Below are 27,120 nucleotides of genomic sequence, written 5' to 3'. Positions count from 1 at the left end.
CCAGGTGCAGGTACAGTTTATTCTTCACAACAGAGAAATACAAAGAGCAGAGGGTTTGGGATTCTTGGTCTCTCGCCCCATGTAGTGTCTTCCCCCACACTGGATTTTTATTTTGCTCCCCACCCCTTCTCTTAAATAGAATGCAAACCTGTTTCCTGAAGCATTGAGGGGCACCTGCCCTCACCTCCCTGCCACCAAGATGCAGACTGAGAAGCCGACAGACTGTTTTCTCTTTTTTAATAAGGTAACTAGTTCTAGATATGGTGGCCTGGAGGTCCCATAGAAAAAAGCAAATGGGGTGTTAACAGTATGTATAACAGCGTATTTACAGGGTAGTAACATGCGGACAAAAAGCTACAATACTGAGTATCCGACGACGCAAGTCAAACAAAGGGGTGGGGGCTGGGGCAGAGAACCCCATGGGAAAAAAAAACCCCAGGAAACGTTAAACTGGTAAATCAATGGCGAGTTAAGGCTTAAAAAGTGTATAAAAATAACACAGTTAATATTCAAAACGGAACTCCAGATACAGAATATATAGATGAGTTTCTGTCTAGTTTTTTTTTTTTTTTTTTTTCCCCGGGGGATGAAGGGGGGCTTCTCCGGGCTCTGTACATAGTTCCTATATACATGGACACGCATGGCTTTCAGATCGGGGTGTGTCTGTGGGGGCTGAGGGCAGGGTCTGCTCCTGGGACCCTCCTCCCCGAGGATCCCTTCCCTGCCGAGGGGCCTAGGGCCTGGACTGGGGATTCCCCCCTTCATGACAGGGAAGACACATAACCCCTCCCTGGGCACTGCCCCATCTGGAGGAAATTCTGGAGGGGGGGTCCTAAGCCTAGGCCCACTCCCTCCCCACCCCCCTGCCCACAGTCTGGGATGGTGGGAGAGGTAGCCAATAGGTTTCCTGGCCAGCACCGAGGTAGACTGGGGTGGTCTTCAGGGCAGTGGAGGGCCAGGTCTTACCCAGCCCACCCTCACCCCATTTCCCTGGGCCTGTGCCCAGCCCAGCCCAACGCTGCACCCTTTGGTCCTGCGGATCTCCCAGCCCCTCTCCTGTTTTGCCTCCTGAAGCCCGGGCAGCCCCAGGAGCTGCCTCATCCCTCTGCTCAGTAATGCCCAGGGTGTAGCCCAAGAGGTTGGAGCTGGGCACCTAGGGGTGAGTGGCTCACTCCAGATGCTTCCTGTCCCCTCCCACCTGGGGGGGGGGTCCCCTTTGCAGTCCAGAAACCCAGGCCTGAGCCTTCCCTCAAGACCTGAGGCTGTGGCAAGAGAAGGTCCCACGCTGCCCTCTGGTTCTCTGTGTCCATCTGTCCGATTCTTTTCATTTCTCGGTCTTAGCAGCACCAACTTCTTGGCCAATAAATATCTTTTTTGTTATTTCCAAAACAAACTTAAAAACAAAAACAGTGAAGCAAGTGGAGGGTGGGGAACAAAAAGAAACCCAACAGAGAGGTTCAAAGTGCTCTGAGATCGTCTTTGGATGCCACCAAAACAGTCCAGAATCTTGCAGTTGGCCTGGCCGCCCCCGGAGCTGGACCGGGCAGGGCTTCTGCAGCCCAGGCTTTCTGGAAGGTCAGGAAGGTCATGAGAGAGCTCGGCTGTTCCTGGAGGGCCCCTGGAGGAAGCTGGGGCCTGGTGCTGCCTGGGTCTGTGTCTGCCAGTGGGCAGGGTGGGGCGGCGCCTTGGGTCGGCTCAGATGAGGGAAATTCGCACCGGGATGCCGGGGGACTCCGTCCTCTGGGGCGAGTGATGGCTCACCAGGTGCTCCACCACCGTGTGTTTGGACATGTGCTTCATCAGGTAGGTCTCCTGTGGGCAGGGGTGAGATTCAGAACATGCAACCCTTGGCAGGACACGCAGGGGAGGCTGCAGTTCCCACAAGTGGCCACGGGAGGGCTCCGTGGTAGGTGGGCCATGAGCATCGGTTCTAGCGATGATGCTGCATTGCCGCCACGCGTGGGTGCTGGCCCGTTTACCAGACTGTGAGCCCACAGCACGCCAGCTGGAGAGCTGGCACGCACCAGGCTCGTCCCTCAGAAGTGCCCACCTGGACCTCCTGAGGGCCAGGCCAACTGGCTGCACCTCAGCCTGCCTGGGGGATCGAGCACAGCCGCCCCCATCTGGCTGGTGCTCCAGCGAGGGAGAAGCAGGGGGCCTTGGTCTGAGCTGGGTCCTGCCACCTCATAGCAGTGGAACCTCAGATACGCCCTCTCGTATGTCCAAGCCTCCTCTTGAAGGAACCACCTCAAAGGGTCGCTATGGCAGATAGAGCTCCCAGCACGCGGTAAGGGTCAAGGGGACTGTTCCTCCCCCAGTCTCTACTCTGGATTCCAGGCGGTGGTGGGAGCCCCAGCCTCTGCCACCCCACCCCCCCACGCAATCCTCCCTTGGGAAGAAGCCGGACCTGATAGGACCGGTGACTTCGGGAAGCACAAACTGGGCATGCTCAGCTCGTCCCCTGACTGTCCCCACAGCTCTGCTGAGTCTGACCTGAGGCACCCACAACTGGGCGCGTGAGGGGACCCGCGGGCTCACCTGCAGGCCCGGAGGCCCTCACACTCAGGTGGAAGGAAGTGGGAATACCTGGTGAGCCACCACTCGCCCCACAGGACAGAGTCCCCCGGTCTCAAACATCACCTTGCTCAGAATCAGTCATGTAGAGGAAGCCCTCAAATGTGGTGGCAACAGGCTATCAACACCACCAGAGGGAAAGCCTCAGCAGCACGCAAACTAGGAAACTACTCTTCAGTGAATACACTGCAAAGAAAAAAACGACCCGGGTGGGGGCAGGGGCATAGGGTGGGGATCAACAGACTAAAAGATATATTGACAGGGTACAATGTAGGGATCTTCCTTGGATCTTGATTACAAAATCAAATTGGAAGTAACAAAATGCTGGCCTAATTCAGGAGACAGAAAATGTGAACGCTGACCAGGTAGCTGATGGTACCAAGGACTTAAGGGAATTGTAAAGATACCGTGGACATGTTAAAAAAGAGGAGTCCTGATGTTTAGAGACAGAGTGAAAATTTTCAGATGAAACAACATAATGTCTACAGAGACATTATAGGGACAGAAAATAGGGATATGGATGAGCCAAGATTGGTTGATGGTTCTGGGGGCTAATGGGAACGTGGGGGTTCACTCTTCTAAAATATTTCTTTTATGTATTAAAGTAGTTTAAAATTCAATCCATTAAAATGTTTTTTGGTTTTTTTTTTTTAAAGGTATGTCACTGGGGCACCTGGGTGGCTCAGTCGGTTAAGCGTCCAACTCTTGATCTCAGCTCAGGTCATGATCTCACGCTTCATGAATTTGAGCCCCGAGTCAGGCTCTGTGCTGACAGCACGGAGCCTGCTAAGGATTCTCTCTCTCCCTCTCTCTCTCTCTCTCTCTCTCTCTCTGTCTCTGCCCCTCCCCTGCTCGCTTGCATGTGCACTCTCACACGCACTCTCTCTCTCGCTCTCAAAAAAATAAAATAAAATAAACATTAAAAAAAAAAAAAAGATGTCAGGGTACCTGACTAGCCCAGACAGTAAAGCATGTGACTCTTGATCTCAGGGTCCCGAGTTCAAGCCCCACACTGGGCATGGAGCCTACTTAAAAAAATATCATGCCAACTATACTTTACTTAAAAACAAAAATAAATTTAAAATAAAGGTAATTATTCTTGTTCTAGAGAGTCCAGTCAGGCCCAGTTCTAGAGAGTCCAGTCACCGCAAGACAGGTGAACTGGGACACCCCCGCTGACCCTAGAATTCAGACAGACTCCATCTAGAATCTCACTCATGGACGCCTGTGGTCCCTCCCCTGGGAGCAGATGTGAGGAGGTGGGTGTCCAGAACTTGAGGCCGACACCAGCTGACGGTCAGCCGGCTGAGTGGGGCTCCTAGGTCTCTGGGGTGCCCTGCCTCTCCCCTTGGGGCCCTTTCCCTGCAGGTTCTGCCCTCTGTCTTTCAACTCTCCTCTGCCCTTTGAACTCCAGGGAGGGAGCAGTGTCATGAACCCAGTGCTCAGCAACCACAGGCCTGGCTGGCACCTGCCATACTCCTCACCACCCGACGTGTGCCCCCTCCAGTCAGTGACCTCTCAAAAATATCCTCCCGGACAGTCCCCTCCCCCCAGTGGCTTCCCATTCTACCTGGCAAATATCCAAACTCCCTAACAAGGCCCCACAGCCCGGTGTGACCTAATCCTCTTTCAGGTCCTGGAACCTGCCAGGCTTGTTCCACCTCAGGGTGTGCTCCTGCTTCGAAGTTTCTCACCCTCCTTACCCTTCAAGGCTTCATTGAAATGTTGCCCCCTCCCCTGACCTACCCAGACCTACGTCCCTTTCCCAATTCTGTTCTAGCCTCCCTGCTGCTTTATCAACCTATGTTTCCTTCAGACCAGTGGTTCTCAGGCGGAGGCGACTTCACCCCCTGCCCTAGGACATTTGGCAACGTCTGGCATTTTGGGTTGTCACAGCCTGGGGAGGGACAGCTAGTGCACAGAGGCCAAGGATGTATCTAACATCCTACGATGCACGAAACAGTCCCTGAGCACAAAGGTACCCTGCCCAAATGTTAACATGCACCGAGGACGAGAAACCCTGCTTACAGCAATTACCATAATTTGTCATTCCATATTTATTTGTTGGTTACTTGTTTAATATCTGTCTCCAGCAGTAGAGTCCAATCTCCCTGGGGGCAGAGAATATGTCTGTTTGATTCATCCTGACTCCCAATAGCCTGGCACAAGTGTTCAGTAAACACTGAGAGAATAAATCATTGTGTTAGCGGATGTTTATTAGGCACTGGCTCTGCTGGCCAACAGCCCTGTGAGTTGAGAACTGTTACCTCGTCATTTTACAGATGAGGAAATTGAGGCTCAGTGATCTCTGTCTGGATTTGCATGGGGGTCTATTTGCAGAATATCTGATTAGCTGGAGACGCACACACACTCAGGTGATTTGCCCAGCCTCCCTCTTCTTGCTGAAAGGCCCTTGCTTAGGGAAATTCCCACCCAGGGACAGAGGGTTGGATGAGCTGACCTTTCTGGTACTGCTCAGGCCTTTCCTGAGATGAGGAAGCTCTGGGCCGAGCCACTGCGCCCTCTTGTGGCCACGATGGGGGTTGTAGCTTGCCCAGCGGGGAAGGCCCTTCCCGGGCTCTGGCTCTGGAGAGCAGGGTGCCTGGCCCCCCACCACTGCCTTCAGTCTTCCAGGGCCTGGAGGAAACCAGGCGGCTACAGGCCGCCAAGAGGCTGGAGGCTCGGCCCAGGGCAGCCAGAAACAGAACTGGGGAGCCGAAACCCTGGCTCTGCCACTCATCGTGATCTCGGGGAGTCGCTTCCCCTCTCTGGGCCTCCGTTTCCTTGTCTGCAAAGTGGGGAGAATCAAGATGGCTGAGGCCACGGGAGAGGAAGAGGTCCCCCGAGGACCCCAGGCACTCACCGAGGTGTAGGCCCGCCCGCACATGCTGCAGCAGTAGGCCTTGGCGTGCTTGATGGCGTGGGCGGAGAGGTGGATCTGCAGGGACGCGGAGTCCGAGTAGGCCCGGTAGCAGTTGGGACACTTGTAGGGCTTGTCCTTGTTGTGCTGGCGCTGGTGAGACTGTGGGGAGCACAGAGGGGTCAGGGGCCAGCCGGGGCTCCCCCCAGCCCCACCCCGGCTTGGGCTCCCTTTGCAGGGGGCCAGGCAGGCAAGGGGCAGGCGGGCACTCACCTGGAGGTTGGAGAGCTGAGTGAAAGCCTTTTCGCAGCCAGGATGTGGGCACTTGTAGGGTCTGTCGCCTGTGTGGATTCTGCAATGGGCAGTGAGGTGGAGTCCCTGACAGATACCGTGGGCCGGCTCCGGCCCCCCAGGCCCTTGGATGGCCTGCACCATATATCTGACTCCCAAGCCGCCCTGTCTCCACTCCATACACTCCCCAGAGAGCCCCAGGCAAGGGCCGGGGACTTCACAGGTACCCCCTTCTCCTTCCTTCTCTGGCCTCCCATTGCCCGTCTGTAACCAGAGCCCTCCTGCTCCCCACAGCTCCCTGCTGAACCCCGCCCACCGCCAGCGCCCATTCAGAGACCCGGCCCAGCCCCCCCAGCCTCAGGGGCCCGCGTTGACTGCTTTCTGCCCCTCTCTTCTTAAAAACCCACCTACAGACCACCACTGAAAGAACACAGATCCACAGCTTTGCCAGGAACGTGCCTGTCCACTCTGCCTCTTGCCTTCAGAAGGAAATGTCTCTGACTGGCCCCCAACTTCTGTCCCCTGCCCTGTCTCCACATCAGATTCATGTCTGGGATGGCTACCTGGTCACCCCAGCTACCGAGAGAATGCAGGACGGGGAGGCCCAGCAGTTCAGCCCTCTCTGTCCTTCCTGTGAGCCCTCTGTCCCCTCCCACTCCTGGGTTCTCATCCTGGCTGCACCAGCTACTAGCTGGGCGACCCTGGGAAAAAAATCACTGAGCCTCGGTTTCCTCATCTGCAAAATGAGCATAAAAATATGACCTCACGTCACTTTGTGAAGATTACGTTAGATAATACGTGTTAAGGGGTTTAGCCAAGTGTTGGCACAAAGTCCGCACTCAGTCAACACTTGCCAGTATTACCATCATTCATTCATTCATTCATTAACTCAACATTCATTACGCTGGGTAGCCCTGTGCCAGGCACCACGCTTGGTACTTAGAATGAACAAAACAGACAAAAAACCACTGCCTCATGGAAACAAACAACAAACATGAAATAAGTAAGTAAATCCCACATAGAAGGTAATAAGTGCTGTGAGAAGACAGAGAATAAGGTGGGGCGGTGGGGGGGGGAGCACGGATGCCGGGGGGTGGGGATTCAGTTTTAAACACGAGGTCAGGGTGGGCCTCACTGAACAGGTGACTCCAGAGTGATGACTCAAAGGTGGACAGCTGGATTTTCTGTTCAGGTCAGTGGTGCTGCTCGTGCCTGCCTGACAGCCCAGGGGGCCCAGGTGAGGACGGAGGTGGGCCCGGACAGGTGCGCAGACGCCCCAGAGCCCCATCTTCTGTGCAAGCCCTCCGCGATCAGCCTGAGCTTGTCTTCAGTCACCTGTTCTGGCAAATCCTCTCCGCCAAGTAGGTGGGCCGTGAAATGCTGGCCGTCCTGAACGCTGTTTGCCTAATTTGCCACCAAGCATCAAGGGAAGGGAGAACCCAGCCCTGGCCACACCGTGTCCCTAATGCCCCAGGCCACCTCACCGAGGCGGCTTGCTCTGCCCATCAACAAACTCATCAAACTAAGGTCCCTGTCCCAGCAGGCCCCATGCTGGATAGGCTTGAATAAACAACATTCCCCGCCATCAGGAAGACATTGGCTGCCCACCGTGAACACGGTAAGAGTCCAGATTCCTTAGTGTGTCATTCAAGGCCCTTCATCGTGTGCTCTGGCCTCACCTCCCTGCTCCTATGCACCCTACATCCTGGTCCAAGATCCATTTCTCACCCGGCAACCTTGTCTGACTAATGATTCTGCCCACCAAACCTGTGACCCGGATGCATCCTCAGTACAGGGGCCACTCCCCGCCCACCATCTCCTCTACGCAACAGGGAGGGCAAGCACAGGGCCCAGGCTCAGATGCCAAGGCCAGAGCCAGTTCACAGGCTGCACAGAAACCTGCCAAGTGGAGCTGGTTGGCCCAATTTTGAGAACCCCATTCCACCTGCACATTTCTGGGTGTCATGTACCTGGAGACATCATTCCAACCATGGCACCCTGTCCCTACAACGGAAGGACCTTAATGGCCATCTGGACTGACACAACCCCTCCGTTCCATCCTCCCCTCACCCCCTTCAGGGCTGGAGAATTCATTCAGTTGGGGTCAGGTGGCAGAGGGGACTAAGGGACCCCAGGGCATGTGCTGAGTTTGTCTTAACCCCTCCAGGGCTCACCCCAGAGTCCTTGCCTCCCACCGCTCCTCTCCCCTGCCCCCAGCCTCTGGCCCCACCAGCCTCCCCGACCCCACTAGACTCCAAGCTCCTCCCTTTATCCAGGCTGCCCCCTCTTCCGGGCACACTCTTCCCCAGCTAATACCCGGTGAAAATCCACACTCCTGTTCTCAGCGTAAAAGCCCCCGATTGGGCAGCCTTCCCTGAGCCCCCACAGCAGGCCTGGGCCCTGCAGCCCACCCCCAAGCAATGTGTATTTTGTCACTGCCTAGTCACTGTTTCCTGGGCTGCCTCCTGAGGGCAAGGGCTCCCCTGGTCTTGTTCACCAGCATCACCCCAGGGCCCAGCCAAGAGGACCCTGTACATAGGCAGGGACTGAATGAAAGAGGGTTTTCTCTCTGATGTCGGTCACTGGCAACAGTAATATGCTCAACATAGCCAATGACGTCCATCCTCAGATATAGGATGCAAGTATTTGTTGACTGACTGCACCCTCCAAAGGTCCTTCCTCAGGGCCCCAGCCCAGCCCTCTGGAGACGGAAAGCCCCCTGTGGCCTCCCAGTCCCAGTACCACAGCTGCCTGGCCTCCTCCCTGGACTCCCAGCAGCAGCCTCTCCCCTCCTGGCCTCCGCCACAGCAGCAGCGCAGGGATCTGACCTCGTCATGGCCCTGCCTGGCGACCTCCACTGTCTCCCCCTTTTCCAGGACAGAGTCCAAACCCTGTGACCCAGCATTCAAGGCCTTGGTTTCTAAAGCCTCCCCCTCCACCACTGCTCTCCCTGGAAGGGAGTCTTTCCAACTTTCCAGTGAGCTACGCACATGAAGACACCGCCCCCCCCCCCCCCCCCCCCCCAGCAAGCCTCTGAGCCTGTGCTCATGCTGCCGCCCCTGCCGGGAACACCTCCCATGACTCCACCCCTGCTCAGTTCCAACATCAGACTCCTGTCTCCGCAGGGCATCTTCTCTGTAGGGGAGCACCCAGCCCGCTCCCCACATGTGCTCACATGTGCGGACCACAGGCAGCGCAGGGGAGCCGAGCTGAAATCAGTGCCCCTGGACCGCCGCAGCCCCCCACCCTGGGGCCCCGAAGACTCGCCCTGCGGTAGCTGGCACCTCCACCCATAGGAGCTTCTTCCGCAGCCCCTTCCTCCCTGTGGCGCACGGGCTCCTGGGGGATCTGGGCTCAAATCTCACTTCTGCCTCCTCGTAGCACAGTGACCTTGGGCAAGTGACTTTGCCTCCCTCAACCCAGTTTCCTCAGTCCGAAAATGGCGATAACAATACGGATTGTAATGACCGTAAGGATTCAGTGACTTCTTCGAAGGGTGTTCATGAGATACTTTCTATTTAAGATAAACAGGTTATACAAACCAACAAGGAGAATTTATTCAATGTTTAAATAAAATTATGGACAATTCATCAGTTCTCATTTTTTCTTTTATTTCCCAGGTAATAAATTACACTGAACGACTTCAGCCGGGTGAATGCTTTGGAACTAACACAACGATAGGGTCAGCACAAGTTAACCATCCTTGAGATGACTCACTCTCCGTGCCACTTTTCAGATTCGCTACCTCTTCTTTAGAAACACAGCTTCACACTACAGGAGGACTTCGTATGGAAACACCCGCCTTGGGGCCAGGCACACGGGCATCCTGGACACAGGCTAGTTGTGGGTAGAATTTGACTACCGTTACGATCATCAGACTCGAGAAAAACGGAATGACGCCTACCCCTGCCACCAGTACGCCTACCCCGGCACACGCACACAAACGTCACATAGCTGAGAAAACAAATGCAAACCGGTCTGCAGCCTGAATAGACAAACACATCCGGTCACTCGAGCCTCTTCCTAGACCTCACCTACCCACTCACAAAACGGGTGCGATCCCCAACTTTTGCCTTGTAAGGCTGCAGGTACATGACCTCGCACTCGTGCTAACTGCTGTCGCAGGTGTGACAGATGCCATTTTTCTACGCTGACCAGACTCTCTGCAAAGTTCTGCTGACTTTCTTTTGAAATACATGTGGTTTTTATTATTTATGGGGCCACCCCTGAACTCTGGACTTCTGGAACACTCTGCCAGCTACCTGCGTTTCCTTACTTGTTTTGTCTTCCTTTCACGGAGGAGAGCCCCACCAAAGTGCTTCAGCACATCGAAACCACATTGCCCCCCAGAATGCTTCCAGGCACATCTTTCTCCATAACCAGAGTCATCTTGCTCAACCTGTTTCTAACTCTATTTCTATTACGTAACCAGGGCTGGTTCAGCCTTGGACGTGACCTTCTTTTATTCCCCTCATTACTGGCATCATCCTTGGAAGATGGATTTGATTATGTGCCTTGACTGTCTGGTTTTCTACGGAGGGGCAAAAAGCAGGAAAGAGTCTCTGTGGAACGGCAGGAAACAAGGAACCTGGAATCTGGTTGCTTCTTTGTGTTTAGCTTTTTGTTTGTTTGTTTGTCTAACAGATTCTGGAACTTGTATTCGGGACACCCACCTCTTTGTCACTGGGTGAGGACACATCGGTTTAATTATATGTGTCACTGTCTAATGACTAACAATTTGTCTCTAATGTTAATAGGACCCTCTTCTATTGCTTGTTTGGTTTCCCACCATTATGCACTCAAATCACTCGAGGAAAAAAAAAATGTGTGTCCTTGGGAATGGAGAGCAATCCCTGGATAAGGAACATCAGCAAAATCCCCTCCTTCAAAGGCCTGTGAAATTTTTGTTGTTTTTTTGGTCACGGTCTTGATGAGTATTTTAAAACAAAGGTTTACTTCTGAAAAAACTAGGATTCCTCCTAATTATCACTACTTGCTACTGTGTTTCTTTTATTTTTTTAAGTTTATTTTTGAAAGAGAGAGAGACAGACAAAGCATGAGTGGGGGAGGGGCAGAGAGAGAGGGAGACACAGAATCTGAAGCAGGCTCCAGGCTCTGAGCTGTCAGCACAGAGCCTGATGCGGGGCTCCAACTCACAGACCGCGAGATCATGACCTGAGCCGAAGTCAGACGCCCAACTACTGAGCCATTCAGGTGCCCCATTTAAAAAAAATTGTTTTTTGAATGTTTATTTATTTTTGAGAGGGAGAGACAGAGCGTGAGCAGGGGAGGAGCAGAGAGAGAGGGAGACAGAATCCGAAGCAGGCTCCAGGCTCTGAGCTATCAACACAGAGCCCGAACCGGGGCTCGAACTCACAGACCGCGAGATCATGACCTGAGCTGAAGTCAGACGCTCAACCGATTGAGCCACCCAGGTGTCCCATTACTACCAAACCAATGCTCATACCTTACCTAGGCTGCCCACCTTGTGCCCTAGCCTTCTCGAATCCAGGCCCCCAATCAGAATAATGTTATCAAAGTATCTTTTACACCCAAACGCTCTTGGACTTTCCAGATGGCCACCAGGCAACACCAAAGAGTTCCTTCGTTTTACTAAAAGAGGGGATGCTCCAAATGATTGAGCGTTTTGTATTTTCTGTATTTTTAATTAGCCAAACACTAGAGCGAGGGCTGTCCTATGAAGATACTAGGGTAAGGCAGCTGGCAAATCAAAAAAAGAGATGGCCAATCTCCCTGCATTAATTTTATATTTTAAGTGTGCATATACATACAGAAAATGTATTATACACTTATATTCATTTTATATGTATGATAATATGTAACTTACATGATTATATAGTATATCATACAGAATTATATATGCTATATAATATAAATATATAGATTTGGGCACTTTTTAAAATGGAGACCAAAAAACAGTAACTTATTTTCACGTACAATAAAAATCAAAAAGACATGTCCTTATGAGCACTAGGTGTTATATGTAAGTGACGAATCACTAGGTTCTAATCCTGAAAACAATACTCCACTGTATGTTAACAACTTGAATGAAAAAAAAAAGATTTTGTTCTACATTTAACTAACTACACTTACCAATTAGTGACAGTTACAACACGTCTTATGAGATAAATTAAAAGCGTCTGAAGATGGGTCAATGCCCTTGCTGCCTAAAATCTGTTCTTAATCTTAAATATTGATCATGCAATATATCGTGATAAAAGACTACACTCTCCTCCACTCTGGCATTGTTGACTGTTACCATAAACGGACCAGAGTCATTTGGTGTCAGCAACAGAGCTGAGGTCCCCCTCACACCTGCCAAAAGACCTCTGCTTCAGGTCTGAAGTTGAGTCTTCCTAAGAAGACATCAAGAGATTATGGGCTCAGTAGAGGACTACACGCACTCAGTTCTTTACGCTCCAGAGAACAGGTGAATGGGCACAGCTTCCAAACGGACACCATCACCTCAAGCAGCCACTGTGTGAGGCCAAGCCAGGGTCCCAGAGTCTTCACTCCAGAAGCAGGCAAGTTGGCAAACCAGACTAACCACCCGAGATCAGCAGAACAGGAATTATGACTTTGGACGGAATGAAAGTGATTTAGTTGGCGTTAATTTCTATTTCCTAAAGGGCATATGAGAAAACCCATTTCTTCTTTGATCTACCTCTAATCCTCAATTTAAGCTATCTTTGAACAAGGAATAAAATACTCAGACCGGGGTGTCTGGGTGGCCCAGTCAGTTAAACGACCGACTTCAGCTCGGGTCACGATCTCACGGTTTTTGAGTTTGGGCCCCACGTCGGGCTCCGTGCAGATAGCTCAGAACCTGGAGCCTGCTTTGGATTCTGTGTCTCCCTCTCTCTCTGCCCTTCCCCCACTCACACTCTGTCTCCTTCTCTCTCTCAAAAATAAATAAATATTAAAAAAAAAAAAAAACCTGCTCCGACCAACTGCCAACAATTTGAGACCATTTGCTCTTCGTGACCATTAGTTTGGTAAATAGGGCCAGTAAGAATCTGTCCTCCTTCCCAACAGGATATAATTAGGTAAATCAAATTTGTAACCACCACCATGCCAGAAATGTCACATTTGAAGACAAATTTCATTTCATTATAGTATTAGATTACTATAAGCCTGATAGTAAAACACAAGGACTGTCCTTCACATGTGGGAATGTGGACTCCCTAAGGCTCCAGGAAACTGGACCAGATCTGCTCCCTGACTTATGGAACCCCAGCCTTCAAGGTTACACATGAAGTTACTCCTGCCAGCCCGAAACGCCAACGCACTGGGTTGGGGGGGGGGTGTCTCCAAAAACAAGGTACCCTTTCCATCACAGGCTGTACAGGCACAACCCAACAGGTGAACTGGATCCTTCTAGGTTACTGATCTTAAATAATATCATGAGGAATTTTTTCACACACACAGATTAAAAGGAGGACCCAGGGGTTTTGTGAAATCTGACGGAAGTTAGCTCTCAAACCTTAGTATCGTATGCTCTAACCAGCAGGACTTTCTTTCTTCATCAATACCTCGTTACACATGCCTGTGTCCAGAAAACTGGCCAAACTTTAAAAAATAATCAAGTAACGACAAAAAATCAGAAACTTGCGGAGAGAAAGTTCTGTGGTCAGATCCTTATGCCTCAGGAGGCGCAGGACCGGGAGAGAAACCACGGATGCCTTGTCCTACTGGCACTCTGCCATTTGTTTCTACCATCAAACCTACACATTATGCCTCCGAGTCCAAGGAACAGACAAAGCACTCTGTGCCCCGCGATAAAGCACACAAAGGCAATGGATGCGTATGAATAAATCACAAAAAGAACAACAGTTTTTAAGAACCTAAAAATAAAAACTAGGGTCTCTCTGTCTAGCATCAGTCCTCAAAAGAGAGAATATTTGAGCACTTCCTGCAAGTTACAAGCTCCACACAAAAACATTACCCTGACTTTACAAAGCAGATAGCGGCCAACCCATAGCAATGCTCACAGATGCTATCACCAGGGGAGAGAAAACCTCTGCGTTTCTTCCCCTCTGAAGAGATGAACTGCAATCTTGGTAACCTTTGGTTTGTTTCTCTAAACACCTATGGTGTTTTTATTTGGCGGGTGGATAGTCAGTCTTTCTGATGTCTGTACTCCCCTGCAAAAACTTGTCTTTCCTGAAAGCATTTGTATTTCTGAATCTCTCTCTGACATGCTCGACTAGACTGTACGCCTATAAGGACAGGGAGTTTTGTCTGTTTTGTTCATTGCTGCGCTCCCAGAACCTAGAATCATGTCTGTCTTATGGTAGAGGCTCTGCAAATACTTGTCAAATGGATGAATCACATGACCTATAAAAGATAGTTCTATTTATTCCACAAATATTAAACAAATGCCCAGATGCTTATTACGTGCCACACACTGGGGATATGGGGATGGAGGGGACCAAGCCCTTGCCTTAAGAGCCATCAATATATTTGGAAGTTGGGAAAAGAAGCCGGCAAGGATGAGACAGCCTATCGCTACCGTGATGGGGATGCGTAGGGCCTGTCGGGGCGTGGGGAGGCTGGACTGAGAGATGGCTAGGAGAGGCCAGAGAAAAAGGATAAAGATGGGGGAGGGTGTTTCAGGCAAAGGACACAGCAGATGAGACACGGTGGGAAGGGTGGCATAGTAGTGACAGCAGAAGCCAGTGAGGTCCACAGAGGTCATATCACCAAAGGCTTCAAATGCCAAGTAAAGGAGTTTGGTCTTGACCCTCGGGGCAGTGGGCACCTAGAGAAGGTCCTTGCCCCTCCTGCACCAGGTCCATGCACCCGGCGCAGGTGCTGAGCTGAAATCGGCTGCAGGGGGTGCAGCGCCAGGCGGGCCACTCACCTGGTGTGCTGCTGGAGGTGGGAGAGCTGTCGGAAGGACTTATCACAGTAGGAGCAGTGGTAGGGCTTGACGCCCAGGTGGATGCGCAGGTGCTGGGCCAGGTAGGAGGCGTTGGCAAAGGACTTGGAGCAGTGCGGGCACTTGTGGGGCTTGGCCTCGGTGTGTGACTTGGAGTGAATTTGCATCTCAGACTTGGTGAAAAAGGTCAGCGGGCACACCTTACACCTGTGGGGTAAGAGGCACGTTCACACCTGGGAAGACGGCCACCGCCACCACCCCCGCCTCGCCCCTGCCCTCTGCCAGTATACTGCTCAGGGCACCTTCCACAGCACCCAGACCTTGCATCTGGGCACAGAGCTTCCTTGTGAGGAGCCCAGGGGTACAGGCTCCCAGCCCGGACACCCTCCAATCTGGAAGCAAAGGCTCTTCCCCTAGGGGCCCATTCCCAGCAGTGAGGGAAACGGTTTCCATTTCCCAGGGAAGACAGGCCTGGCAATCCTGGGAAGGTGTGCCCGGGGCCACATGCCCTAACTTTGGGAGTAAGAAGTCCTCCTCCCAGCTGCACATCAGAATCATCTGGGGAGCTTTCAAGAGGGGCTCACTGGCCCTCTGCATGTCCCCCCTCTAACCAATTATATCAAAATTTCTGGAGGTGCTGCCCTGGGATTGGCATTTTCTGAGTGCTCCCCAGATGATTCCAACTTGAGGGTCGAGAGCTTGAAGGGAGGAAGAACAGGACTCCCACGACACCAGGTTGTGGTGAGGTTGGCCTCTGGCAACCCCGCATATGCATGGGGGGGTAGCCCCAGCCTGCCTGTGAATGGGCTGCGGGTGGGGCTCACCAGGAGACCCCGCTCCTCTGGACCTGGCCCCTACCCTCAGCCTCTGCAGTCCCTCTTTCCAGCCCCAGCTGCTGGGCTCCTAGGGCAGCCCTTGGTGTGAGCCTCCACCCCACGCCCACGTGGACCCCCTCCCACCAAGACCCCCACCTGTATGTCTTGCCCTCCTTGGCAGTCTCGCCCGAGGCCAGGATGGGGTAGGGGACTACGAGGACGGGCGGCCCCACTGCGTTCTCCGCCTTGATCTTTTTGCGGCCGCGCTCGGACTTGGGGGGCCAAGCAGGCCATGGCCCTGGATTGTCTTGATGGAGTCCAGGAGGGGGGGGCTGGTGATCCCTGAGATGAGGGTGGGGGACGAGGCGATGAGGCGGCTCTGGCTGGTGGTGGTGGGCGTGGACGGGGTGCTGGTCCCCGTGCCTGCACTCGACTCGGACGTGCTCACAGCCGGGGTCCGGGAGGAGAGCCCCAGACCTGTGGAAGACATGGGGTGAGGGCAGCTGCAGAGGCCTTTCTAAGCACCCCCCAACTTCCCTTCGTAAATCACCCCAGGGGGAACTAAATGAGAGGCTGTGTGTGTGTGTGTGTAGGATGCCTTAGATACCTAAGGACTAAACTGGGTTGGTAACAGAGGCACTTTGGAAATACTTCAAACTGTAGAAAAAAAACAAGCACACAGATGTTCACTACTGTGTTATGTGCAATAGCAAAAAGCTAGAGGAACTGAAATGTGTAACATTAGGGAAGGGGTCAATAAATTGTGATCAGTTTTCTCTACTGAACATTAAGTGTCCATTAAAAAGGAGGTTATTATGGGGCGCCTGGGTGGCTCAGTCAGTTGAGCGTCCGACTTTGGCTCAGGTCATGATCTCGCGGTCTATGAGTTCAAGCCCTGTGTCGGGCTCTGTGCTGACAGCTCGGAGCCTAGAGCCTGCTTCGGATTCTGTGCCTCCCTCTCTCTCTGCCCCTCCCCCGCTCAAGCTCTGTCTCTCTCAAAATAAATAAACATTAAAAATAAATAAATAAGTAAAAATAAAAAGAGGTATGTTTGTAAAACAAATATACACACAAAACAAACAACAAATGGCCTATGTATGCACAGAAAAACTAAGTAGGAGAAGATATACCAAAAGTGATGTGGATAATGCAATTAGGAGTAATTTTTTTTTAAATGTGTTTTGTTTTGTTTTGTTTTTTTTACTTAGCTATACTTTGATTCTTTGACAATGAACTTTTAAAGAAACTTCTGTGATATATATAGGAGCGCCTGGCTGGCTTAGTTGGAGGAGTGTGCAACTCTTGATCTGGGGGTTGTGGGTTTGCGCCCCACACTGGGTGTAGGATTACTTAAAAAAAAAAAAAAAAACTTTAATAAAGGGAAAGGAAAAAAATAAAATAAACTTTTGTTAATAAAAGTTATTCTTTAAAAGGAGGGGACTAAGGGGCGCCTGGGTGGCTCAGTCGGTTGAGCACCCGACTTCAGCTCAGGTCATGATCTCAAGGTTTGTGAGTTCGAGCCCCAGCATCAGGCTCTGCGCTGGCTGCTCAGAGCCTGGAGCCTGCTTGGGATGTTGTGTCTCCCCTCTCTCTCTGCCCCTCTCCCGCTTGCACTTTGTCACTCTGTCTCTCTCTCTCAAAAATAAATAAACACTGAAAAAAAGGGGGGGGGACTAGAAACATTACAATATCAGGTTAAACAGACAAAAGATGAAAATAGTATCTATTGCATTGACTAAAACATTGCTTCTTTTAAAAAGAAACCAGGAGCACCTGGGTGGCTCAGTCAGTTAAGTGTCTGACTTTGGCTCAGGTTATGATCTCACGGTTTGTGAGTTCAAGCCTAAGTCAGACTCTGCGCTGATAGCTCAGAGACTAGAGCCTGCTTCGGATTCTGTTTCTCCCTCTCTTTCTGCCCCTCCCCTGCTTGTGTGCATGCTCTCTTTCTCTCTCTCAAAAATAAAGACTTTTAAAAAATAAAAATTTAAGAAATAAAAAAGAAACCAAAAATCTACGCATTGAAAAAGTAAGCTCAGAGACGGACACATGTTTGTGTCACCCACTGGCAGTGGAAGGATACATCTATCACCCTCAGTGGAGGGCTGTTTGGTACAAGCCATTGATGTGTCAATGTACCCAACTTTTTTAAAAAAAATGTTTAACATTTATTCATTTTTGAGAGACAGAGAGAGACACAGCTTGCATGGGGGAGGGGCAGAGAGAGAGAGGGAGACACAGAATCTGAAGCAGGCTCCAGGCTCTGAGCGGGTCAGCACACAGCCCGAAGCAGGGCTTGAACTCACAAACCGTGAGATCATGACCTGAGCCAAGTCGGACGCTTAACTGACTGAGCCACCAAGGCGCCCCTAATGTGCACAACTTCTAGAAATTGCCCGCAAGGAAATATTTGCCCATGAGCCAAACATCTGTGTACAGGGCCCTTCCATATAAAATTCTGCTCAGACAAAACTGGACACAACCTGTTTGTCCTCAGCAGGGGCTGTGTAAAGAGATGTGGTCCATCCTCACTGTGAAGGACTGGGCAGCCACAAAAACAAGAAAGACTCTGAGCAGTGACGGAGAGAGAATGCCCGAATGTGCCGTTGTCAGGTGAAAAAGCAAATCATAGACGGTATGAACCCATCTGTTTAAAAGCACACACACCTAAACCTCATATGTATGTAATAGACAATACATATGTGTGTGTAAATGTACAGGAAGAGATCTGAGAAGACACATCCAACTCAATTTGTGTATGAAAGATGGCTCACTCTAGGGAGGAAGAATACTTTTCTGGCAAAAGGACATTTCCATACTTTATCTAGCTGCTTCTATATTATTTGATTTTTTTACCTGGTGAATTCATCCATTTTTTACATCTGTGATTTAAAGGATAAAACAAAATAAATTATATAGAAATTATATAAATTTCATATAGAGCATATGAAAATGCTAACAGTAGTAGGACTAGGACTAATTTTTTCTCCTTTCAGGTGTCTGCGAGTTCTCAATTTTCTGTAAGGACTATGCATTACCTTTATAATTAAAAAAAAGCATTAAATATGCTTATGATAGAATGCTTATGACAGAAAGTTAAGTCACGGGTACAGCCCTACTACAAGCTCAGCAAATACGCACACGTATTAAGAAAAAAACAAAAAGATGGAAAAGGAAGGAAATGAACCAAAGGGCTCTCTAAGCGGCTGGGTAGGAGCTGGGATTATGAGTGGGTTTTTTTTCCCTTAGTTTTCTTTTTTCCAAATTTCTTTAATATGTTTATATTACTTTTTACTATTACTTTTATAATGAGAAAAATAAATTTAATAAGTCATAATAAGGGGGGAATGCGCAGAGTGTCACTGGGGCCTCAGGGAGGCTCACTGGGCCCCATAATTCATGGGCGTCTGAGAGGAGGGGGGGAATGAGGAGAGAGGCACCGGCCGTTGGTAGGGGTGAGCCAGGGGAGGAACAAAGGCCTGGCTGCTGTGGCCTCCGGAGGAAAGCCTGTCCACCAGGCTCTGAGGTAGGCATCAGGCAGACCCAGCCCGTGACAATGCCTCAGGATGCCCCCAGCACCCCAGTCCCAACCTACTCAACACTGAGCTCACCTCTTTCCCCCACCCCCCTCCTGTGATCCACTTCCCTGGCGGTGCCTGGGATACCCCTCACTTCTTACTGCTCCTCACCCCTATGTCCAGTCTAGCATCGAGTCCTGCCATTTCCCTCGACGTGTCTCAGATCTGTCCCCTTCTCTCCATCCCCACTGTCACTTGCCTGGTCCAGGCCACACCCTCTCCTATAGATCTCCCTGCCTCCTGCCCTCTCACCAAGCCAGTCCCAACCTCGCAGCCAGACTCAGCTTTCCAACCCAACTCTGAGCATCTCCCTCCCCTACTTACAAATCTTTCATGGCTCCCCACTGACGGAAGGTAAAGTCCAAACTGCAGGGGTGGCCCACAAGGCCCTTCACATCTGGTCGGCTTCCTCTCTAGTGTCAGCAGGACCAGCTAGAGCCAATGGACTCTAGAACCCACATGGGCTCTGGACCCACACCGCCTGTGTCTGCCTCCTACCGACTGTGCAACTCTGGCTCACCTTCCTCATCCGTTAAATGGAGAGATTAGGGTGCACACGAAAGTGCCGTCTTAGAAGTCAAAAATGGTCGACTGTTCAACCTAATACTAGCACTACCCACCTCACAGGACTGCTGGGAGTAATAAAGGCACACTGCTGGCTACACGCTGGTGCTCAACTGGAGTAAGCTGCCATATTGTGAGTGTAGTCACCATCATCATCACCTGGCCCTTCCACCCATCCTACGCTTGTTTTCTACACACATACCCGCGTAGCACGTGCTGTTCCCTCTTCCTGCTTCGCTTCCCTCATCAACAGCGGGTCTGGTCAAGGTTCTTTCTCTGGATTCCCTAAGTTACCTGGCACTGACCCGCCCCCGTCCTGTCAACGTCACGCGTGGGGTGGGATGGGGGAAGGCTGGGGCGGGGAGGGGAGGGTTGTCCTCCCAGGCTGGCCGGGACCTGGGGAAGGCGGGCTCCCTCCGCCCCGCCCCGTCCTCGCCGGCCCCGCCCACTCCCGGCCCGCCGTACCTGTGACGGTGCTGGTGGCCGGCCAGCGCGTGCAGCGCCACGTCGGGCTGCGGCCGGCCTGCGGGTGCAGCCCCGGCACCTGCTGCAGCTTGGGCAGCGACATGACGGCTTGGCTGCTCTCGGCCGGCGCCGGCGGCACCAGCAGCGGCTGCTGCGACGAAGCCGACGTGGGCGGCAGGTGAGGCGGCCGGATCTTCTCCGCCATCAGCTGCTCCTTGATCTTGTTAATCAGGACCAGGTTGTCCAGCTGCGGGCGGGAGAGGAGAGGCACTGAGGGGGTTGGGGCCGCGCCGGGCCCCTTCCCCGGGCCGCCGGTCCCCCGCGAGCCGCGAGCCCTGAGCCCTGAGCCCCGTGGGCCGGGCCGAAGCCCGGGGCAAAGCAGAGCAGCTCCAAGAGGGGGAGGGCGGCCGGAGGGCGACGCTCGCTCAGTCTTACCTGGCTGGGCATGGTGGGAGGAGGGGGCCAGAAGTAGGGGTTGTTAAATCGAGGCTCGGCCATCCTGCAGGGAGAGAGCGACTGTCACAGGGACCCTCCCCAGCCGCCTGGGGCGAGCTCCCATCAGCTATACCCACTGAAGTCTGGCCCCACGTCTGGGACCCCCACCTCTGCAGGGCCCTCACCCTGCAGCAGGGCAGGCCCCTTACCAGGCCCGGGCAACCACGTCTCCAGGCTGAGAAGTCAGGAATTCAGTGTCTCCCTCCGTGGGCCCCAGAGGGCAAAAGTCAGAGACAGGCCAGCTGTGCTCCCAGGTCCCCCATCACCCCGATGCCCACAAACCGATCCCCATTCCCCAGAAGGGCCTGAAGCTGCAGAGCCCCCCGTGAACCCATGGATTGATTCCCACCCCACCAGACAGAGACACACTGGGGAGTCTTGGGGCAACTTCGTAAATGGCCACAGAACGGAGGCAACCACCCAACCCTGATCCCTGCCCTTCTGACCCCTGCCCCTTTGAGTGCAGACAGCCTCATCGGAACATGGGGGGCATCCTGGGTCATCAGATACAGCCTTTCTGAAGGGCAATTTGGCAAGATGGCTTACAGAGACCCACAGGATTACTGCCCTTTGACCCAGGAAATTGTACCTCTGGAAAGTTATCTTCAAGAAGCAAGCACGGGCACGTGCAACACTTTACCTACAAGGACGTGTCCGCACACTGTGCTTAAGGAGGGGCTTGAGGAGGCTGGCGGCTAGGGCAGTTGGGGGCTCTTCAGTAGAAGTATGTGACAGCCTATCTGGTGGCCCTCACTTCTGGCAATTTCCTTGGCAGGCTGTGCAATTAGGCCTTTCACCCAGAGCAGTGTGAAGGATGGGCCTTCAGAGCTATTTTACTCTTCCAGAGGGTTCAAGTCTTCCTGCAACCCTAGAGTAAGTCAAGAAGTGACTTACAGGGACCGTGCTGAACGGAGTTTTCCATTAGGCCTTACTCCCTATCAAAATTCTCTTATTTATCTTGCTCCTACAGTAATTACTAACTAAATACCTACTGGTATTGCTGTTTAAATGACTGACCGTCAAGGCCAAAACGAAATGCCTTCCACCTCATCTCCTGGTCTTAGAAGCCTGAGGAGCCCCTACTAGAATGGCAGGCAGAGGGGTTTAGGAGAAAATTCTCAATACAATCTAATCTCAACACTTTAAGAAAGATCTTTTACATAAATTATCCTTGTAATCTTTACCCGAGAAATAGGCACAGGAGGTATTATTACCCCATTTTATAGGTGAAGAAACTGAGGCTTGGAGAGAGGGGAAGGGACCTGTCCAAGACCACAGGCTAGGGTACCAGAGTCAAACTAGAAAGTGGATTTGCTCAAGCCCTTTCCTCTGGGAGTTCGCTTTGCAACCCTCCAGTCCTTGGTTGAGCAAATACTCATATGCAAGTGGCCTACAGAGAACAACCTTTGCCCTTTCACTCCCAGCCTGGGGGCTGGGTAGGGTCTGAGCCTGGCCAGGCTGAAGGTCATAGTACCCTCCTCTGGGGTGGCTGGGTCGGCCCCTGCCCTCTAAGGGCCCTCCTGCTCCCTCTATCCGCAGACACCAAGCTGCCCCTTCCCTCACAGCCCAGAACAAGACGCACTTCCTGCCTGGAGTTCTCCCTGACTGTTCCAGATCCCTTTCTCAGAAAGACCTCAACACAGTAACAGTGAGGAGGCTGCCATTTACCAAGTGTCTATCCTGTGCCAGGCCCACTGACACTGAAAGGCAGGTACTCTCATCATCCCCATCTTACAACTGAAACAAAGTTCAGAGAGGTGGAGTGACTTAGTCAAGGTCACACAGCAAGTAAGTAGAGCTGAGATTCCCCCTCTAATCTGCCTGACTCCAAAGTCCAGCTGATTAGTCCCTTAGCTGTTCAAGGGAAAGACAAGGCATCCTGACTGCAGGCTTGTGAATATGCCCTGTCTTAGGACACAATGGGCACAGCCCGGGGGCAGGCACCCACACATCCAGAAGCTGTCCCTCCCAGCTGTTGTCCACCAGGGAAAACGTGAAGGGAACTGAGCTGAAGAGCCTGGGAGAGGAGGCTCCAGGCTGGGGCGGGGGAAGGGGAGCCGAGAACTGGATACACCTGTCTCACTCATCTCAGCATCCCCAGCAGCCAGGCCTAGAGGTGACCAACAAGAGTTGTATGACGGAATGAATACATGAAGGAATAATAATCAGAACTCAAGACAGCCACATACAGTCCGACGGTTGACAAAGCTCTTCTGTACCCACAGGCCTTCTCCTCAGAGCCCAAGGAAGCAGGGAATAGTCTCATCCCCATTTCACAGAGGGAAGCACTTTGCTCCAGGCCACAAGGACGGAGGCAGCACTGCACCGCCAGGTTGGGCACTGGCTCTCAGAGCCTCAGTCCTCCTCATCTGTGAAATGGGGTGAAGCAGGCTGCTCTGCCTCATTCCTGCCCTGCCCCACCCCGGCCCAGGGCTCTGCCTACCGCACCAGCTGTTCCTTGGCATTTCCTCCTTCTCTTCAGCTCAGTGCCAAGTTCAGGCTTCCCAAAGCCCCTCCCTGGCTAGGGAGGTATGGGGAAGAAGGTGGCTGGCCTAGGGTCCCATGGCTGGAATAGAGCATCCTCTCTGCTACTTGTCTGGCTCCTGGCCAGGCAGGGATGGCCCCTCGTCCTGGCTTGGCACAGGCCAAGAAGGGGGGGGTCTGACCTGGGCCACTTAATCTGATCCCCGCAGTCTCTTCCTAATTTCTCCTCATCCTCCTCTGGCTGGTCTTAAGTAATTTAGTGATTCAGTCTGTGACCCTTGCCCTGGTGTATACCTAGTGTGTGTCAGATGCAGGGAAGGCAGGCGGGGGGGGTGGCATTTGCTGAGCTCCTACTGAGTGTCAGGAACACTGCTAGGAGCACTTCAGGAGTATCTCGTGTGAGCCTCCCAGAAAGCCTGTGAGGTGGGTATCCACCTCTGCAACCCTGGGACCTACGTGACCTGGCAAGCCGTCGCAAGAGGCAAGTGGGGGGGTGGCTAGGGCTGGGCTAAGGCGCTCAGACCTTGTCTTAAGGGAGGGGTTTTAAGCAGGAGAAAGACTGGTCAGGTGTGTGTTTACAATAGGTGGACAGCAGAAAGGCATTCCCAGCAGGGGCCACAGCTTGAGCAGAGGCATGGAGGTCTGAAAGTTCAAGGCAGGTTCGGGTCCATGAGCAGCCACCTTCAGGCACCAAAAAGAGAGCTGGAGAGGGGAGGTAGTGGGGGTACGGAATGCCCACTGAGGGGCTGGGCTGGGATGCTGGTGGGGAGAAGGCATCAAGGGAGTGTGCTGGGCTGGGGAAGCGACAGAGCTAAGGGGCCTGAGGTCAGAGGGCGCAGCCTGAGGGCAGGGGCAGGGGAGAGGAGATGGGGGCAGGGGCAGAGGGGCCAGGTGGGCTGCGGCTGAGCATTCCCGTGGGGACAGGCAGAAGAGACACTGCTGGTGGTCGGACAGGACGTGCACACTGGGCTTCAAGCCCCAGAGAGAAGCCCAGACTGTGCTGTGAGCCGTGAAACACCGAGCCCTGACCCTTACAGCGGGCCAAGCACACTGTCATTTCATTTTTCTGGCTCTAAAAGGTGAAGAAAGTTGGATGGGTGGGTGAATGAAACACCTAGAGCTGCTTCTGTAAACAGCATCCTGATGGCAGCCGGCCCATCTATCCATCCATCTGTCCATCCATTTGTTCTCGATACGTTCTCTGGGCCACACCGGGACCAGAGCTGGGGATCCTGAGGCAAACGGGAGAGTCCTGCCATCCGGGAGCCCCAAGCTAAGTGGAGGAAGCAGACATGTGACCCCTCAAGCGTCTACCAAAGAGAACTCTCACCTGAGACCAGCTACATGCCACCGAGGACCTTCACGTGGTCCAGGCTGACCTTTCATGGCCTCACGCTGCCTCAGCCCTCTGTGAAGCTCTGTGTGCTGTGACCCTGGGCTCCTCGTCTCAGCGTCTCTCACAGCTCCCACCCACAGGCCAGGCTTTTCTCTCCCGCCCACCTCGTCCCTGGGTGGCCCATCCACTCTAGGATTTGAAAACCCAGCCAAGCCCCAAGTCTGCACCCCCAGACCAAGCCTGCCTCTGGAGCTCCGGGCCCACCTTCCAACTACCTCCCTTTTGCTGTCTCATGGGCTGACAGACTTGGTCTTCCCCTAGGACATGTACCCCCTGTAGCCATCCCCGACCGCCCAGATGCTCCTGCCACAGACACACACGGGTCCCCAACACGTCCCTGCCCTCCCCTCCCAGCTCAGATCCACCACAAGCCGCATCCACGGGACTGCATTTCCAAATTCTCCCTCAAATCCACCCACTCCTCTCCCCGAGTCCTAGCTATGATCACCTCACCTGGACCATGGAACAGCCTGCTTTGTTTAGAGCCCAATGTACCTGGATTCAAATCTCGGCTCCAACTCACCGGCTGTGTGATCTTGGGCAAAGCACTTGCTCCTGCCCCTCAAGTAAGGGATGAGCAGCCCAGAGCCAGGGACCTGACCCAGGATGGAAAAAAGGATCAGGGAGGACTCCCCAGTGGAGGTGATGCCTTAAGGCGTGATGCCTGCTTTGGGTCTTAAAGGGTAAGTGGGAGTTAGCCAGGCAACAAAGGAGTGGGGAGCATTCCCGGCAGAAGCAGCAGCCTGAGCACACCCCCAGAGGTGAGAAGCAAGAGCGCTGCGTGAGGAGAGCTGAGCGTTCCAGCGAGGACTGGGAGAGGGGGGAGGAGGCTGGAGCAGCAGCCAGGACCTGACCTAGAAGGTCGATTCCTGAATCCTAGGTCTGGAGTCTGGACTCGAAGCAGTGGGTGATGGGGCAGAATCTGTGGTCTAGAGAGACCCCTCTGACTGCTGCGTGCGGAAGGGACTGGAGAGGCCAGGAGAGGGGCAGCAGGAGGACACCCGTCGGGAGGCCCCTGGAGAATGGAATGGAAGTGAAAGGCATGGGCCGAGCCGGGCCAGGGAGGAGAGTGACCGAGGAGGCCTGGCTATTCGGTTGGAGCGGGAGGCCAAGGAAGCATGCAGGTCGCCCCCCACCACGTGGCCCAGGAGGCCCTCCGGACACCCACGCAGACGAACATGGTCACAGGAACATGCAGACAGCACCAAACTCGGACACACGTGACAGACACAGACCTGTGGTCCCACACATGGACAGATGGGGACACAGAGCAGGAACCCACAGCTGCCAAGACAGGTGGGTGCTGTTACAGGAAGGGGAGTGCACACGGCCCCCAGGGGAGATCCAGGGGGAGGCAGTGAGGGCACTTGAAGTTGGGATGAACACAATTCCTTAATCCCCCCCGCAAAGAACAAACCCCTCATTGACAGATTTCAACCTGGAGTCACAGGTTCCTTACCTAGAGTGTCCTTTCCCACTTGGTGAACTTCTACTCATCCTTCAAGACCCAGCTCAAGTGTTCCCTCTTCTACGGAGCTTTCCCTGAACCCCCAGTCAGTCACTTCCTCTGTGTTCCCAACAGCACCTTGTATATGGGAATAACAATAACAATAACAATAATAATAAAATGGCAGCTACTATTGATTTCAACACCTACTACGTGCCAGGCACTACGCTGAGTGTGTCATATGCATCATGGCACTGAATCTTCCCAATGATCCTGTGAGATGTGCATTTAACAGAAGAGGAAACTGCAGCTCAGAGAGGTTGACCAACCTCCCCAAAGTCACACAGCTAGCAAGTAATGGAGTTAGGACACCACCCAGGTCTGGTCCAGCACTCCAGAGACGATTGGTATGCTTATCTGTTTCCCTGGGTGACTTCCCTGCCAGACCACAAGCTCTTCACAGGTATAACTAGTGCTCATTCATCTTTGCCATTCCAGCACCTAGCCCAGAGTGGTCTCAGAAACTCTTTGTAGAATGAAAAAACACAATAATATTGACTACCTTTTCTTGAGCACTTACAGTGGGCCAGGAACTGTGTCAGGGCATTTTTACAGCCATTATTTTACTGGGGCAATAGACCCATGATACAGATGAGGAAACTGAAGTCCAGAGAGGTTAAGTAACTTGCCTGAGGTCGCAGAGCCAAGTCTAGATTTAAAACCAGATCTGTCCACGACCGTTTCCCAGGAAGGTGGCCCCTGAGGCCAGCCTTGTAAGCTCCATAAAGGGGCACTGAAGAAGGGGTACACCAGGTGGCTGGGGTGGTCCAGGTATAGACAAACAGACACAATGCAGACAGGCAGCCCAGGGTGGCATGTGACTAGCCTTGCCCACTGCAGGACAGCAGGGTGCGGTTAAACAACCCTGTCCCACCCCCATCCCCAAACCATCCCACAGGCATCAAAAACTGAGATCTGCCCAGACCCCATGGCCACAGAGGAACGAGCTCCCAACAAAGCAAATGGGAGAGAGCAGGACCCAAAATGGTCCGGACACTATGATTACAAGGAGGCAAAAAAAAAACCTGCGTCAGAAAAAGCAAGCTGCAGGGAACCACACCCAGAGGGAGGGCTGGGAGAGGTGGCTGGATCTGATCTGGTTTTTGTCTTTGTTTCTCTGATTTCCAGATTCTCCGTAATGCCGTTCAGTTGCTTTTATAATGAAACAATAAATTTATTCTCAAAGAAAAGA

General features: G+C 52.7%; 1 protein-coding gene across 1 annotated transcript; it reads right to left on the bottom strand.

Annotated features, from left to right (window-relative positions):
- ZNF362 (zinc finger protein 362) lies at positions 1-26,172 on the bottom strand. The gene is given in 9 exon segments (XM_030325339.1): positions 1-1,812; positions 5,438-5,596; positions 5,708-5,786; positions 14,610-14,834; positions 15,599-15,716; positions 15,719-15,919; positions 20,047-20,293; positions 20,482-20,545; positions 25,881-26,172. Coding segments are annotated over 9 exon segments (1,248 nt in total). The 5' UTR covers positions 25,919-26,172; the 3' UTR covers positions 1-1,695.
- Positions 26,173-27,120: the final 948 nt, after the last annotated feature.

Source organism: Lynx canadensis, chromosome C1 (genome assembly GCF_007474595.2).
Source record: "Lynx canadensis isolate LIC74 chromosome C1, mLynCan4.pri.v2, whole genome shotgun sequence".
Classification (NCBI taxonomy): domain Eukaryota; kingdom Metazoa; phylum Chordata; class Mammalia; order Carnivora; family Felidae; genus Lynx; species Lynx canadensis.
Note: the sequence above shows the minus strand (reverse complement) of the source record. Positions and strands in the feature narration are given on the sequence as shown.